Source organism: Sturnus vulgaris, chromosome 12, assembly GCF_052056855.1.
Source record: "Sturnus vulgaris isolate bStuVul1 chromosome 12, bStuVul1.hap1, whole genome shotgun sequence".
Classification (NCBI taxonomy): domain Eukaryota; kingdom Metazoa; phylum Chordata; class Aves; order Passeriformes; family Sturnidae; genus Sturnus; species Sturnus vulgaris.
This window is the reverse complement of record NC_142254.1, coordinates 17,777,789-17,794,984: the sequence shown is the minus strand read 5'-3', so window position 1 is coordinate 17,794,984 and position 17,196 is coordinate 17,777,789. Positions and strand designations below refer to the sequence as shown.

Sequence of the window (17,196 nt, the reverse complement as noted above, 5' to 3'; positions counted from 1 at the left end):
GGACACTCCTCACAGCAGATTTATGAGTGGATTCAAAGCTCATTAAAGCTGGTGGAATGACTCCTGTTGACTTAATGGGGATTGCATTTGGTGCACTGCTTGCTGTGTTTTCCTATGACAGATTAATTACACGGTTTTGTGAATAATCAGGCCTAAAATCAACCCTGTAACTTAAAGCTCCAAGCCTTGCTCACACACTCGTGCAGCTTTGTCAGTGATGAGTCTGAGTGTTGTAGATGTGAGCCAAATTCAGAGCCAGATCTTCCCCAGCTTTGACTTTAAATCTTTAAACTGAAGTTTTAATATCCCCCTCCCCTTACTTCTGCCTGAATTCCTGATTTGAGGGACAATTTTGAGGGTCAAGTCTGGTTTTAATGACCAAACCAGCTTCAGAATGTGAGCTATCCAGAGAAAAGCTGCCAGTTTTCCTCTGTTGTTGAAACAATTCACCTCCACCGAAAACCAAAACTGGGACAAACAAATAAATTTTTTTGGTACCAAATTGCAGTTGTTGTTGAAACAGAGTGACTAGAACAGCCATCTGTAACAATTTTAAGGTTTAAGTCATGCAGGAAACATGACTTTGTTGAAAAATTGTCACATATTGTTCTATTTTTTGTCCCAGCCTATATATATGTGCATTCTTATATCTCTATTTTGTTTCTCAACACAAAACTATAATGTTAGCACTGAACAGAATGTGTGTTAAAGTCCCTCCTGCAAGATATTCCATACTGCTACATCAGTGATCCTTCCACAGACATAGCTGGAAATAAAATACTCATAAGCAGTTCCAGTGAACCTTTCATTTTGGAGGTTCAGGCTTTGATATAATCAATGAGGGAAATTAATTAGTCCATGACTGTTGACTGAGGTAGTACCAAAACAAATCATGAAATTTTTCAATAGACTTATCGCCTAAAGCAGAAATTCAATCTAAGATTTTTATTTCTGGCAGTTTGCAAAGGACTGGCAGGATTAATGCAAACTCAGAATACTAGTGTAATAAACACCTTAGTGTAGTGTTAGCACGAGTTGAGAGTTTGAAGCAAGAGCAGCAATAAGAACAGTTTTAGTGTGAATATTCTTGCTTCAGATGTTGCCAGGCTGGAGCACATTGCTGAGTAACCCTGGGCCCTCCCACCAGGGGTTTTGTCACCAGCACAGTCTTTCAGCAGTCATGAGTCCCTTATCAAGCAGAAATAGCTGACTTTTTATTTCATCTTCAAGGAAAAGGAAAAAGTCACAGTTGTGAGAACATTCTCTCTGTGCAGAGAAGAAACTGCAATGCACAGTATTTGTCAGCCAATCAGGAATTTTGTATTTATTGGATTGTTTTGTCCCTGAGTTCCACAACATCCAAATCAAAATGATCTGGCCCTGGAGAGCACTTGAGGTCCCTGTCCCAGAGAGATGATGTGCTGCCTTGTCACCACACTGCTGGGCTGGAAGGGAGCCCTCTGCATTTTGATACAGCCTTTTAAGCTGCATTAATAGTATGCAAATACTAATTGATTTCTTGCTAGTATTCTTTTTTTGGGTTGATCAAAAACCCAGGTAACACCAATGCACCCTGATATCAGTGCAGGTATAAAGCCTTCATCATCTCCCAGTTCTTCTTGGGATCACATCCTTGAGATCCCTGGACAAAAAAAATCTGTGCCAATATCTGAGAATGAAAGTTTGGTTCTGTCTTCCAGATTTAAAAAAAAAAGCAAACTTATACTATCATCTTCTCCCTAGTGATTAGAGGATAAATCTTTATACAGTGCAACAATGTTCAATTCTGTAATAAAAGTTCAGCAAACATTCAGCAATTTAACACGCGGCATCAGATGGGGTGTAGGAGAATTAAAGAATCATAAGTTGGATTTTTATGGTTTTTAATAGCTCATAGATTATCATCAATAAGCCTGCAAACTGTATATCTTCATCTGATGGATATATTTTACACACTTGTTCTAGTAGTTCTGAAAATATTTTGTCCATCAGGAGAGTATGAAAATGCTGAAGTGTGTGATGTTCCTTATTAGCAGAGTCCTTAAAGCTCCATAAAATCTGGTTATTTATACATTTATATTCATAGAAGGTAAATCTAATTTGAAATCCACACACACACAAATAAGACTCCAAGCTTCCAATTATAAATACACAGGTCTTGTCTCACGTTTGACCCTTTTTGAGACAAAATAAACCAGCCCATCCACCCTGCCTTGGCATTACCTGGAATCATCAAATATTCAGTAGTTCTGCAGTACCATTGGTACCATTAGAAAGATTTTAAATGGACTCAAGAATTTTCACTCTCTTCCTCTGCAATCAAAACCCCAGGTGCCCTCTCAGTGAGAAACTGTATAAAACAAGCGGTAGAATTGGGATTTTTTTCTCAGATGGATCAACTGCTTAATGCAAGGGTTATTCAGTTTGATTTGGTGGTGAAATAAGTGAGGGGATAGATGATTAATAACTCCAAGATTACTGCAAGCATTAGCAGAGCTGTTTATTATGAAGATATCAAATTGCTCTAAGATTTAACCCTGTCATTCTTCAAGTTGCCAAGTTACTCTAAAAAAAACTAGTTGCAAAATAAGATGCAAAGAAATAATCATAAAAGCATCAAAATTGTAATGATCAACAAATAAGGAATTTTATGTCTAAAAGGAGCCATCTGCCCTTGCAATGGCAGAATCAATTCTTGGGGGAGGACAAATGTAGATTTTTATCCTGTGATGCTCCATTGAATGTTTAAGATGTGTGCTGAGATAGGTGTTACTGTAATAATCATAATAAATGTTCCTTCAGGATTGTGAAAATCAGCATGGAAACATTGTGGCAATCATTAGGGATTCTTATTGATGTGCCCAATGGAGAGAAATGACTAAACTCTTACTCTGGGAATCATCTTTTCATGTGAATAATTTCTATCATGGCTCTCTCAAATCCATGCTGCTTCTGGAAGAAGAGGGAGAAGCTGATAGTGGGAAATCACCACCAATATTTTGTGACTTTTACTAAAAAAAAAAAAAAAAAAAAAAAAAAAAAGAACCTTGAGCTTAGTTCTAGGCACAACTCAGGTTGATTTCCTCTTGGAATTGTCTCTGCTCCCTAATAAATCTGAGAGCTCTCGGGTGGAGCTGGGGTAGTTGTGGTGCACTGACTGCATCACTCCTGGTGCCAGAGGAAAGAATAACCATGGAATAAATGGACAATTTTTCTTCTCTACCCTAAGCCTCACACATTCTTCTGGTTTCTGTAACATCTCTTTTTCATGATGGATTTGAGGACATTAAGGCTGTCATGGCAATTCTAATATCGTATCAAAATCGCCAGCTCCTTTTCCCTAATCCCTCGTTTAAGAAGACTTTATTCCTATCCTGATGTGGAAAAGTATTATGAAATAAGTATCAAAAATAAAGATATCTATGCAAATGCCTCTTTTTAGAGATGTTTGTACTAAGACAGGCACACACACATTCTGTCCCTATGTACTTAATAGTTGCACTTGGAGGATCTTACCGGGTGAAAGCCACTTTACAAATGAAAGACATTACATTTCCTAAGAGACATCTACTTATCCTTTATGATCTCGCCTAATGTTCTACTAAATCATGCTTAGCCTCTTGCTTTCTTACTTATATCCTCATTTACTACATGAATTTTAAATTTAAACCTTTCACAGAGGGTTTCTTTAAATATCCCCCACACTTCTGGCATGAGTTGCCACAGAACTCCATCAATCTCTGAAGATTAAGGCATAGGATTGGCACAGTTTTGTCTATTCCAGAATACTTCCAGGCTGAATTCCGAACAATAAATACTTGAAAAATAATTATATGTCAATGCATGGTGGTATATCATTCATCCACAACATTTAGTGGATTTTTAAAAATGGATAAAGGACAGTTAATGTAGTAGATCATAAAAAGAAGCTAATTAAATTCAAAATATCTTCAGATAACTAATCCACCATTCAAACTCTCATAAAATGTTTTAGTGACAAGAAGTAAATAGGTGCTTTCTTGGAATTATGTGCCAGAATGAATTTTAGTTTAAATACAAGACTTTAGCAATCCTTGAGTAACTGCTCTCGTTGGGGTTTGTGGAAACTTTGCCATGAAGTCTTATGGATAGAGGATAAGACCTCAGTGTATTTTAAAAGAGAGTAAAATGGGTGCATTCTAGAACTGCATCTAGTTCTGAGTTTCCACAAAAAACTGAAGTTTCTTCCAGAAGCACATCAAGCCAGAGTGAAATGGTACCTGTTGCAGCAGGGAGAACCATCTGAGCAACTAAATGCAACTCAGGGCTAAAAAGAATTCTGTTTGCAATTGGTTTTTAATACAATACATTCATTAGGAAGAATTTTGCCCATCATTTCACATTAGTCTATAAATAATTTGAAATCCTTAACAAGGTCTGTGTTTGTCTCAAAAATAATCTAATTTCATCTTTGAATCACTGCTAAACACATTCAATTCTTAGCTCTGCTTGCTACTGAAGAGCACAAAGTCCCTTTTCCTGGGTAAATACATCCCTGGCTCACATAGAATCTGAATGTAGATTACTCACAGAGAAAGGCACTGAACACTCACGGAAGTTAACACCTTCTTGTTTCACAGGCAATTATTCATGTTTCCAGTCTATAAGACCATTTTTCTCTCCTTAAATAACCGAGTACTTCTCATTTACATGCTGAAGTTGCACACTGAGGGAAAGAGGAGGAAAGCGAGCCCACACATTTGATCTAAGCACTTACACACAGAGTGAATAAACTTACGAGTCACACTTTGTTCAAAAAAGGAACATTAAATTAATGAAAACCACCAGTGGCTCCTGTTCTTTATAGCATTTACTCTGGTATTCAACACAATATGTAATTGTTGCTATGGCAACTGCCACATCTCTTGGCACCATAATAATTCTCAGATAAATGGGTCTTTGTCAGAGCAAACTCCAAAGCCAGTGTATATGAAACCTGCATTTCCTTGGTGCTGGGGAGGGGTAAATTCAGTGCAGGCCTGAGGAAGCACAAGCCTGGCAATGGAGGTGAGGGGAGACTGCAGAGCTGGGCTAAAGGGAAGTGTGGGTGTCCATCAAATCAGAGCTGCCCTGGGTGGGACTGCAGGGACACCCAAAAACTGCCCAGCAAAGGGGCAGAGGAGCCAGAGCCACCCAGCACTGCCAGGCACAGCTCCTGCTGCCAGGGCTTGAGCTAAAACCCACTGGGATCTGATCATTTCAGCAGGTTCTGCATCAGGCTGAGGGATAAAAAGGGAAAATAGGTGACTGGTATTACTGTGGAAAAAGAGAGGTTAAGGAGATTTCTGATATAAAAGGAGCTCTTTGTTGTTTCTGCAACAGCAAGTGGTCTGCACAGAGGATTTTTATAAAAATATAGTTTAAAAGGCAGCTAAATGACACTACAGAATGACCCATTGATGAGAATAAGCTCTTGCTTTCATTGACATTGAGATGTGTTCTGTGAAATACTAAATGTAGCATTGCAGACTTTAAAAGAGAAAAAATAGCATCTATTCAATGGTGATTATAGCACGAAAAAGTCATTTATGAAAATGCCACCAATACACAGGTATTAAATTCTAAGATCACTTTTACCCCAGCTTTTTATTCATGAATGCCAAGTCAATATGTGTTTGCAGTGCGATAACAAAAGTAACAGGAGTGATAACAACTTAATAACTTAATGGCTGGGAGAATGTTAATATGTTAAACTTTCTGCCATACTGAACACAACAGTGAGAAAATGACTTATTTTTGCTGTTTGATCTTTAAGAAAATCCTTCTTTATATGCCTGAAGGACACTTGCATATCTGAAAGCAAGAGATCTCCCCAGCTTCTCTGGAAATGGTATTCCATACACAGTTTTGATCAGTATAATAACTCAAACGTATGATAGGTATTGATGCACCCCCTGTGACTTATTCTATTTTGTGCCTTAAAATTAAATGCAAAACATGGTATTTTATTTATGCAGTGCATCCCTTTCTGCAGCAACTGCTATATGCAAAATCTAATAACATGGAACTCTTCAAGCCTGTTTGTCAATATCTCATACGAGAGTCCATCTCCGTACCTCTGCACAGTCATTTTCAGCCTATTTGGAATTCTATTCTAAACAGAAAAATGCTAATATACGTTAATGGGAACAATTGCTATATCAGAGAGGCTGATTCTTGATCTTATTTTCCAAATAACTTATTGAATTGCCAGATGACTAAACTCAACTATTCACACTTCCTTGCCTGAATATTTTCTGCTGTGAGAGAATCCTGATTCATAATAAGATTATTGATCTGTTATCATCTGTTCTAAGGCAGAAAGCCATACATGTAGGATTTAAGGCTCTAGGCACTTTTTATCTCATATCCATAATATTTGCAATCTCTATCCTGTGGGGGATAAGCAGAGAGCAAGACACAAACAAGAAATACTAAGGTTTAAATCCAAGGAGCTTAGTTTCATTATTTCTCTTTGATACTTTAGGAAACATGCACAGGCAGAAAGCAGCTTGCACAAAAGGTATCCATGCAGGCAGAGACTTGGTAGGAATAAGAATTCAAGTCTGTGAGGAAGTTTTCAGCCAGGCTGCTGAGGCTCTGTAACTGCTGTAACAAACACAGCTGAGTGCTGGTGCTGGGAAAAGCAGTGCTTTGACAAAGGGGGAAAAAAAGCAGCAGCTTCTGCCCAGCCCCTGGCTGGTACAAAGTGCACTGGACAAAGTAGCAGGACTGGGGCAACTTCATTTCCTTCAGTCTGAGCTGCTGCTGGAGATGGCTTTAAACTTTGTCTACAACATGCTGTCTCAGGGTGTGCTCCTCACTCTTATCTCTTCTTTTCTTTCTCCTGTTCCTTTTCTATCTAGTGCCTGAAATATGTCCTGAGGGTTTGACAGTTTCTATTTAATCATTTCATCCTTCTGTATGGATGACTGCTAAGCACCATGCAGTGAAGTTACTACCAGCCTGGAATTTCTGAATATCTGCCTGCCCTCTTATCTGCTTTGGTGCCAGACTCTTGATATCTCACTCCCCTCCACCCCTCACCCTGTGTCTGTAACAAATAAAAGTTCTAAATAACTCCCTTTGCTGTGGGGAAGGAAAAAAAATAAAGGCTGCCAACACAGAGAGGCAGAGACAGATTGTGTCCCAAGGTTTCCTTTTAGCTCCCAGTATACTGAGGGTATGTTCATTAAAACCAGCATTAGATTTCAGAGGGGGAGCAGGACCAGCAGACACCATTTTATTTAGCCTTGGAGGACACAGTTCAAGGCCCAGCTTGCCACCTTTTGTAACTCACCATTTATTATGAGGCTCTACAAAAGCCTGGCTACACTTTCTGCCTTCCACAAAACCTGACTCTCTCAATAAATACATAAATCCACTAATGTTTGGACAAGTGTTCAGATGAGATGAAATTTCCAACTTTCAGTTGTCCTACTTTCTCCATAAAACAAAGCAGGGATCAAGCATTGGACAAGACACAAGTTTAAAAAAAAAATAGAGTAAATGCTGCCACTCATTGGCTTGGCCACTTTCTCCCCAACTAGGGTTTATGAGTGATTTATTTTTCCATTAGGGATTTGAGGCTTAACAATTTTCTGAATTATTCAGAATGAATCCAAAGTTCATCTGGGGAATACTGGGTGAATCAAAACATTTCCAGGTCTCTTTTTTCTTAATATTCCCAAGCACTCCAGTCCTGACAGTGTGAGAGGGCATCAAGCAGACACTGGGCAGAGCAGGGCACAGGCAGAGAAGGGCAAATCCCAACACTGCTCCATGGGGAATGTCCCATTGCTCACCAGCACTGCTCCATAGGCAATGCATGTGGAATTTTTTTTTTTCACAGAGCACTGATTGCATCAGGCTCAGAGTGTGTAGAGGCACATAACTATTAAAGAGTTAACTATTAACATCTTCCACAGGCTCTTCTGCGCACTCACATTCAAAAGCCTCTCAGAAAGGACAGAAGATTTTTGAGAATATTCCCCTCTGTCAAGACAGAGACCAGTACATCTATCCAAAACTATAGGAGGGAGGAGGCACATCCAGCGGGCTGCAGAAAGCAATTCCAGCTGGAGTCTGATCTGGAATTTGATGGACAGATTTGTGCATGTATTAATATCTGTAGGTAGAGATTGATGGGGTTGAGGGTATGTTAGACATCAGGAAAAGCAGCAGTGCAGTATCTGCTCCTGCAGGAGATGGTGTGATCAGAGAGCCGTGGCCATCTGGTGACTGAGGAGCCACCTCTGCCCATATTATAGCCACAGCTATATATGCATGGAAAGCTGCAGGCTCTGCAGATCTATTATGCTTCTGGCAGAAGAGGAGGAACACAGGCCCTTCAGATGCAAGTAACAATTAAATAGTAAGTGATAGTCCAACAGCCACTGATTATTCTCTGGCCATGAAGTTAATTTAATTTAATCACATAGGACAGATCGGTGAGGCCAGCTGGAATCATCTCCCGTCTTTAGCAGGAAAGAACTGTACCCCTTCACCAGCAGAATACCAAAAGCTTTTCTGCATACTCCAGATTGCACCTCTAAATAATTTCCATATTCATCCAAAGTATGGCTGGTAGCAATCAGAAAGTTTTAGGAGCTACACTCCGTTCCTAGGCTCCAACTGCCAGTCAGCACATCAGAGATCATTGTTGAGAGCCATTCCCAAACATGTTGGGAATCTGCAATTAGCAACATTAACAATGGGATTTCACAGATGTAGGTTACATGCTTTCAGAAAAGAAATGGCAGTTGCTGGCAGTGGGGAAATACTTAAGAACTACTTATCCCCTAATTAGACAAGGTACTGTTCTCTAAGTACTGAATGCTAAGCAGTGCTCCAGCATGTGCTCATCTTAACCCCGCAGAATTATGCTGAATTACTAAGGTTCCATCTGAGCATTTCTTAGCCAAGGTTCCGTGCATAAACAGATGGAGCAGTTCTGCTGTTTCCGTGCTGACACATTTAGACTGCAAAAGTACAGGATTAAGTTCAAATTTATCATAAAATCACTTTAGATGGGACGCTGTAGTCTTTATATCCTTCTCAAGTATGACAAACAGAAAGACAACACTGTCTGTGTGGTGTTTGAAATAGGCAAATAGATGAAAAGATTGGGAAGAAATACTGGTTTAACAGCTACAGAGGACCAGGGGAGGCCAGAGCAGGACAGCCAGCCCCAGAGATTTTTATATTCCCTTGAAGAAGGGGTGCTTCTCACTAGATGGATTTCCCAGGACACATGAAGGCATCGTGTAACTCGTGTAACAATGGCATTGCAGACACTAAATCCCACATTAAATGGGTAGTCATCTGATTATGGGCTGAACATCAAAATGCAGAAAGAGGTGATGAATGCAGGCTGAGATGATGTTCTGATATTGTCACCTGTGAGGAAAGGCTGGCAAGTGGCAGAATATGCCTGATTTGAACTGTTTTTTTTCTCTCTGAAGCAACACAAAGAGGTTGGAACAGAGTCCAGGAGTGGGGCCAAATGAGCCCTGGCTTTCAAATGTAGTCTGGAGAGAGATTTCAACACCAGGCATCAATTAATATTGCTGGAACATTCTGAGGGGACACTCCCCAGAACCCCAACAGGATGTAAAGAGAAAAGGTCGCTGGCAGAGCTTGTCATAGTCTGTGCAAATACACGACTCCTACTCATGAGACAAGATTTTCCCTAGACTGTACCTTCCATAGAATATCTGACAAGATTTCCCTCACAGTGTAGCTTCATAGAATATCTCTCCTCACAGATATTGAAAGGCTCCTTCTCTAAGAAAACCAGAATAAATCTTCAGAATGTGATTCTCAGAGTCAGATCTTCACACATAAACCAATCCCTTGAAATTTAACTCCAGACCTCCTGTCAGAGATGTCTCAAACTCCTCAGTGGTTTTAGTAACTTCTAACCAGAGAATGATGATCCCCATTTTGAAACTGCTCCTAAGATTTCCAAATAAAACCATTTGAACGTTCTTGTGAATGTACCAGAAGGAGCAAGACTTGCTAGCCTGAGGCACAGGACAGCCAAGTGCCCAACTTGCTCCTTCAAATGTAGCTTTCCTACTCTGAATTTGGCAGTCTGTGGTCCTAAACTCACAGCTCCTCCATGTAAGAGACTCCCTCAAGTATGACTGTGTTAAAATTTAATTTTGTGAAGAAGCATCATATTTAAATAAAATTAAATTCCATTTCAGTGTTCTGATCAGCTTTCTGCAGTTACACATTCTGGTTCTTTCTCTCCCGCTGGCAATCCATATTCACATCGTGTGCTGCTTAAAGTGCAGAGCAAAACCTTTCCTCAGCCATGGACTTTCAGAAGGTTGTTCAACCTTTCTCCTCAAGATAATTTGTTTTTATAATGGAAGACTTAAGTTATACTAATATATTGTTGGGAATATAATGAGAATGCTGGCAATTGAATGTCTAAATACCAAATCGAGACAGTAGATCAGTCATTTTTATCAAAGTTTCTTTATACTTCTGTGGAATTATAGGTCTGTAAAGGTACCAGGCTTAATTGTCTAGTGAGCCACTACCTTGCCTGCCTCTCTCCTAAATGCCAGGACACAGAAGTGAAGGCTATCTCACATCTCCTTTTGTTACTCGCAGGGGTGTGAAGTAAACAATTCAATCAATTTCTAAACTGCTTTATGCCCCATAAGATTGAGGTTTGTTTTACACTGAAATTCAGGACGGGGAAAGAAAGGACAAAACATTCAGTGGACAAAGCAGAACAAAAAAATCACCAGGGCATAGAGCCAGAGTGTAAATGTGTGCTGCTGTTTGTGTGCAGATGTTTAAGCATTTACAATGTCAGATAAGAAGACCAATAAGAAAATTTAAATTACACAGAATTAATTCCCACATACTTAGACTTGGAGTGAAACGTGAAGGTTCTGTAAATTCTAAATTACACATTTAAACTATGACTTTCCATTTTTAGTTGTGGCCAAACTGTGATTACCTGGCATAGCATACACTGGAAGAAGCAGCCAATTTTAATACTCGGGCTCTTTCATTTGAATAAACTCTTTATGAATGTTTAGCATCCACACCTGAAGATGTAATACATCTTCCAAAACTCGGGGAATCTGCATCACAAATTAAACCAAGTGCTAAAATGCTACAGCAATATCTGCATTGAAGACTGATTTTGATCTCTGCTAACAGATTAAAATTACCTACAATCCTAGGTGACACATGTAAATATTTAGCAGCAGCATCTCCTTGGCCCTTTTTCTTTTTTTAATCTTTGCTATTTATCTTACCTTTAATGCACCACGTTTTTCATTTGCTTCAAGAATAAAGATTTCTGCCATATCCTCGGCGTGCTCTGACCGTGCGTGGACAAACAAGGCTTTGCCAACTTCTGATACATTCTTGAGTGCAACCAAATTCCCATCAAGTTCCACTGTAAAATCTGGGTTAGAAACTTCAAAATTCAGTTTGTTGTTCCCATTGCAGTCATCAAATTTCACTGGGGGTGGGGAAAAGAAAGGAAAAAAAGGAAAAAACACATTATAAGTATCCACTCCAGAACACAAGCTTCAGATATTTATATGTTATTAGCTTTTCTACAGATTTGGGAAGAAATGTCTCTCAAAGAAACAAAACTTCCAAAGAAATTCTATATTTGTCTGACTTTCCCTCATAAACAAATCTATGAACATGTACTTTCAGAAGGATGAAGAGGCTTTGACCAGTCTAACTGGGTAGCAGATAGACAAAACACTTTGGACATGAGCCTTTTGTGATCACTCCAATCAAATGCACACCCAGCTCCACAAACTGAGCAGTGGCAGTAGAGACCTTGTTGTGCTCCTCTTCACAGCCCAGCACCTCTACATGCTCTTCTGTGGCAAAGTGTTTTCAGATATTCAGTGCATCTTTAGGCTCAGCACTGTTTACAGAATATTCAGCCCCAGGCTACTGCAAAAGTTTTATAAAACTGAAAAGCGGAACTAGAATGTTTCTTACTACCAGGATTGTCACACAGTTCATGAGCTGCACTGTATCTAAGGATTGTGAGAAATGCTAATGGAACAGTAGTTGTCAATAATCCTGTTTCACTTTACATGGAAAGTTTAAAATATTTAGGAAAGCTGGCATAAGGAGGAAAATATCCCTAAAGCACAAAGATGTGACACTTTGTCTCACATTTCTTCTCTGAGTCATTTTACAGAAAATACTGGATAAAATATTAGTGATTTAACTACCAGCTATATGAGTAAGAGATCTTCACCACAAATTTGCAATTGCTAAATGAATGTTTCAGGTTTTGACATCTCTGAACAATACCATTGCATGTGAAAGGTTTTTCTGCAGACAACCAGTCTTGTATTCCCTACCTTCTCCTTGAGTTACTGCTACTGCAGACTTTTCACTTACCTGTATGTTATCACTATTTTTTACATTTCACTTCCATTGGATCTTTAAAAACTGCATTACAATTTCAGAAAAAAACTACAGAGAGTGATACCAGCTACATAAAATCAACAACAATGGAGTTTTACTACGAAATAAACCACTTGGCATAATTGTTTAAATTCACTGTACAGGTTTATTGTTTTTAAAGGAAGAGAAACAATCCCAGAGTCTCTTATGGCCAATCCCTAAACTCTTCTTGGCTGTGTAATCTCTATAAGTATCCTAAAACACAGGAAAAGTCTCATAGTGGGTGGGAAGTCACACAGAAATCCTCTTCATCAAATTTTGTATCTCTCTCCAGGCAGACCAACATGAAGGCTGCCAGAGGAGCTTGTGGACCTCCTTCCTGTCTGGGCATTCACTGGGACTCAATCCCAAAGCAGAACACCTCTGGGAAAAAAAAACCATTGCTGGTTCCAGGATTTACAGCTTCATTTTATGATGAATATTGATGAGATGGGTTAGATTAAAAGTTGAACAATGCCAAAATCTCAAGCATTCCAACAGAGTAAGGCACAAAAAGAGATGTGGGGCACTATTTACCAAAGCAAGAGTGGAGGGTTGGCCTTGGGCTGCTCCCAGCCTCCCACCCAGCCACCTCTCACTCTCTCACCTCAGCAGAACTGGGGAGAAAGATGGAAAAGATAAAGGCAGAGGTCACTTACTAATTACCATCACTGGCCAAACAGAAATTACTTCGGGAAAATTAATATAATTGCCAATTAAAATAGACGTGGATGCTGAGAACAAGACAAAATTAAAACCACCCCATGAAGCCATGACCCTGTGAATTCACACCAGACAATCCTCTTCCTGAGGGGAGTCCCAACACTGACACACACCATATTCTCTGGCAGAAAACTCCCCCAGCAGCTGAAGGATCTGCTGCTGCACAAGGTTTAAGCTCAATAACATGTTTTTAACTAAAAACTTCTCCCATTTCCTCCATTTTACTTTAGGGCAAGACAACGATCCTTGGATTCACAGTGGGACAGAAAACCAGAAAATCATCAGCTCATTTGCTGTTTCATTGAATTTTGCTGAAAGCAAGAGGGATTGCAAATAGAAAAGAAATAAAAACTCTTTCTCCCTCAGACACTGCAGTCTCTCCAGACAAACCCATCAGGCTCTCATGGGGCAGATCCTGCCTGCAAAGTCTTGTGCTGAAGTAGAAGCAGGAGGGAAAACCACTGGATTTGGGAGCAGCAGCAGCTCAAAGCAATTTTAGAGTGCTCAGGGTGTGCTGGTGCCCACACTCCAAGGCTGGGAACTGCTTCCAGGAAGGGTCTGTGCAGGATTTTGATGGGAAGCTCCCTCAGCAAGGCCTCCCTGGTGAAAAATCACCTTTTGCAGTTAGTGGTGGGTTTATGACAGGTGTTTTAACAGACTCACTTCAATTTCCTAAAGTTACCAACCAACAAAAATGCAAAATTTTCTTTTCATTACAAGCATGGGAAGTTGAAATTCTCTGTACAAACCACTGCATAGATACTTCTTAGATTGCAGCCTCTGTGAATTCCAAGTCTACTATTTTTTAATTCCCTAACAAAACACCAAAAAACGAAATCATTTTTTTAAGAATGAAACAAGGTTTAGGAACTTGTTCTCTTGGTGGCATCCCTTCCCAATGCAGAGGGTTTGGAACTGCATGCCCTTTAGGGTCACTTCCAATCCAGGACAGTCTGTGATTCTCTGAATCAATATGTGCTTTTCACAAACTCAAAAGCTCCTGCTGATTTACTATTAATAGCTCACAACTGGAAAAATGTAGCATTAGCCTCTGAGAAATTATATCAGGAATAAAAAGCTAAAAAAATTAAAAGCCAAAGAAAACTTAAATAAAGTAATCTGTTAAAACTAAATGTCATTGTTCAGAGCTGCAGCATCACCCAGCCAAACACTACAGGTCCCTTTCAAGAAAAGGCCAAACTGTGTTGTGTTTCTAAAGCAGGGAATGCTCTGCTCCCACCTCTGCTCAGTGTTCACAAACTCTGGGACTCCTGCATTGCTGCCATCTGCATGCTCTGGGGAAATTCAAAGACCACATGCAGATTTGGCACGTGGAATCAGGATAAGTGCTTGAATCTATTCTATATTCCCTTGGAAGTATGAACTTGGCACTCTTAAACCTTTTATATTTTGCTGTCTGTTCATCTTGCTTTATGAAACCCTGCAACTTTTTCCAAAAAATGCCGAGGCAGAGTTGTTTGAAAGTAGGAAATTGGGGTTTTTTCACCATATCTCATCCAAAAGCACTGATGTTTTCAATTCCCAGTCCTACCACAGAAACAAGAGTATTTGGTGAGGTTAATAGCAAGGAGAAGGAAAGAAAATGAAAAGGCTCTGAAAAGTATGATATGTGGAGAGAATCAGAAGGATAGAGAACACTGAAGATAATTTGGTCTAAGGGCCAACAGGGACGAAAGTGAAACCAATTGTTGAGAGAGTTGAAGGGAACTGGAGCCTTACATAAAATCCCTGGTCTGAGCTCGGGATCAAACGTGGACCTTGTCAGGATGATGGTGTCTCCTGGACTGGGCTGAGCAGGGAACACAGGGATTCCCTCACAGGGAATGTTTGCTGCCTTAAACTCATGTGGCTACTGGGGAAGGGCAAATACCCCAAATTTACCACACTTGAGCTGCCCATAGCAAGCTCCAGGAGCCTGAGGAGCTGGGCCTGGCACTGACCACGCTGACCTTCCCTGCCAGGCACTCAGGAGAGCTCTGAGGAGTTTCAGCTTCGTCAGCTTCCTCAGACTTCCCATCCATGGCATTACATCTATCTCTTAACCAAACCTGCACATTGTTAATGCCTGTTAAATACAAGGGAAATAGGATTTTTAGTTCTTATTCTCTGGTGGAAGGATCTTCCTTTGTACATAAAGCCAGTGTAGAAATCTCCATGTAAAAACTATAAAGTGTGATTAATTAATTAATTACTCCTTTTGTCCCCCAGGTACCAACCAGTGTAACAAGAAATGAGACAGAAGTTGTGGATATCAGCTGTGGAAAGTGTCAGCCTGAGCTGCAAGGGTGCTCTTTGAATATCCAACACTTTGCTGCTTGGCAGCCCTGATAACATATGGTCTGTGTGATGATGTTTGTGGTGTTCATGCATTTGTCACAGACATGAGGTGTGAGGAAAGCCCTGAGATGGATAATTGACATTATTCCCACTGCCCACATGCATTAGAACAGGTTGGGTGGGTGGCAGCCTGGTGAGAGGGGCCACACACCCCAACACTTCCCTTGTTCTCCTGCACACTCACTCTGTGTTAGAGCTTTAGGAGTTTAACTGGATTTTAAACTCTTCTGAGCAAAGGCCGCTTGTTCACCCTGTGACTGTACAGCACTTGCAACAAAATGATTCATGTTTGGTGCTCAGGGTGCTACAAAAGTGCAAAAAATGAATAACAGCAACAGTTCAGCCCTAGCCCCAAAATAAAACATTAGTAATGCTGCACCAGGCATGACAAGTGAATGTTTCATTGACAAGAATTCAATGGGCAATTAAAACAGCAATCTAATATTTATATCAAGGTGGAGTTCTTCATTTATTCAGGCATCTATGACTCTTTTGATGTTCCTAGTCATGCTCCAGCTGCCAAATGAACATCTTTATTGTGCCTAATATGCCACATGCTATGAGGCAGGCTCCAAAACTCCATGCAAGCAAAATGAAAACACTGCCAAGCAGCTCCCAGTGAAAAACATGAGTGTCATTCATCGCCCTCTGTTCATTTCTCAGCCTCCTGCGTTAGACTTGTACTCCTTTTAGTAAAATTGACATGTGAAATGTGCAGAATATTGCTTTCCACCAAGTAATATTCATTATTAGCAATACCTGCATGCATCCCAAGGCTTTAATCACTGATTTTGAGCTTGTTATCACCAAAAGACCTGTTGGAAAAACGTGTGCAGGATGCCAAGTCCATTAGTGCAATGATGGGAAAAGTTGTAACTGGAAATATTAACCTTTATAGATCTCAGCAAGAAAACTCATGTTCCTGGGATTCCTCCTTTCAGTGCATTCCATTTTCTCTGTTATGATACATCACAAATGTGAGATTTCTACACCACTGTGATACTTATGATAATGACCCTCAGATGTTTTACAGGATACCATTTTAAAACATTTAAAGGTTAGCAGTTGCATTTCTTGTAAACGAAAGTAAAAGAAAACAAGTTGAAATAGGTTTGTATTCAAAAGCATATGTTGGCCTGATATATTCCACTTCCAAAGTAATTTTTTTTCTGAGTTTAATTCTCACAAGTTTAATTTGTTTTGAACAGAAATACTGAATCCATAATTTTCTCTCTGGTGAAATCTCCACAGAGGTATTCTGAATAAATAAATACACATATTTATCTATAAGCACACCAAAACTAACTCCGTATGTCTCTATGTACAAATATTCATATTTTTCTGATCATAACAAGCAACAAAATGGCTCCTGAATGAAGAAATTTCACATTGAAAACACAGACTTAATTACTCTAGCAATGAATATTAGGATGCTTTTTGAAATATAACCTAACCTTGCTCAAATCCATGGGATGTTATCCTGTGCATTTTTTTTCCCTCTCCTTTCTAGCAAATAACTTTAGATCATATTGAAGCCATAAGTCAGAAGGTGTATCTGTGAGAGGTGTGGAGATGCAAGAAAAGCACATTAGAGCTGCACAAAGGCAAGTTAACTTCCCAGCCCAGCAGGGATCCCCCAGCTCTGCT

The 17,196-nt window shown here is 39.8% G+C and overlaps 1 protein-coding gene across 2 annotated transcripts in view; it reads right to left on the bottom strand.

Moving 5' to 3' along the window:
* The window catches only part of CDH13 (cadherin 13), a 429,361-nt gene that overhangs the window by 265,215 nt on the left and 146,950 nt on the right, over positions 1-17,196 (bottom strand). For both annotated transcript variants that reach the window (XM_014874444.2, XM_014874443.2), the window contains exon 3: positions 11,304-11,512. In XM_014874444.2, coding sequence (XP_014729930.1) covers positions 11,304-11,512 — 209 coding nt within the window. The remainder of the gene's footprint in view (positions 1-11,303; positions 11,513-17,196) is intronic.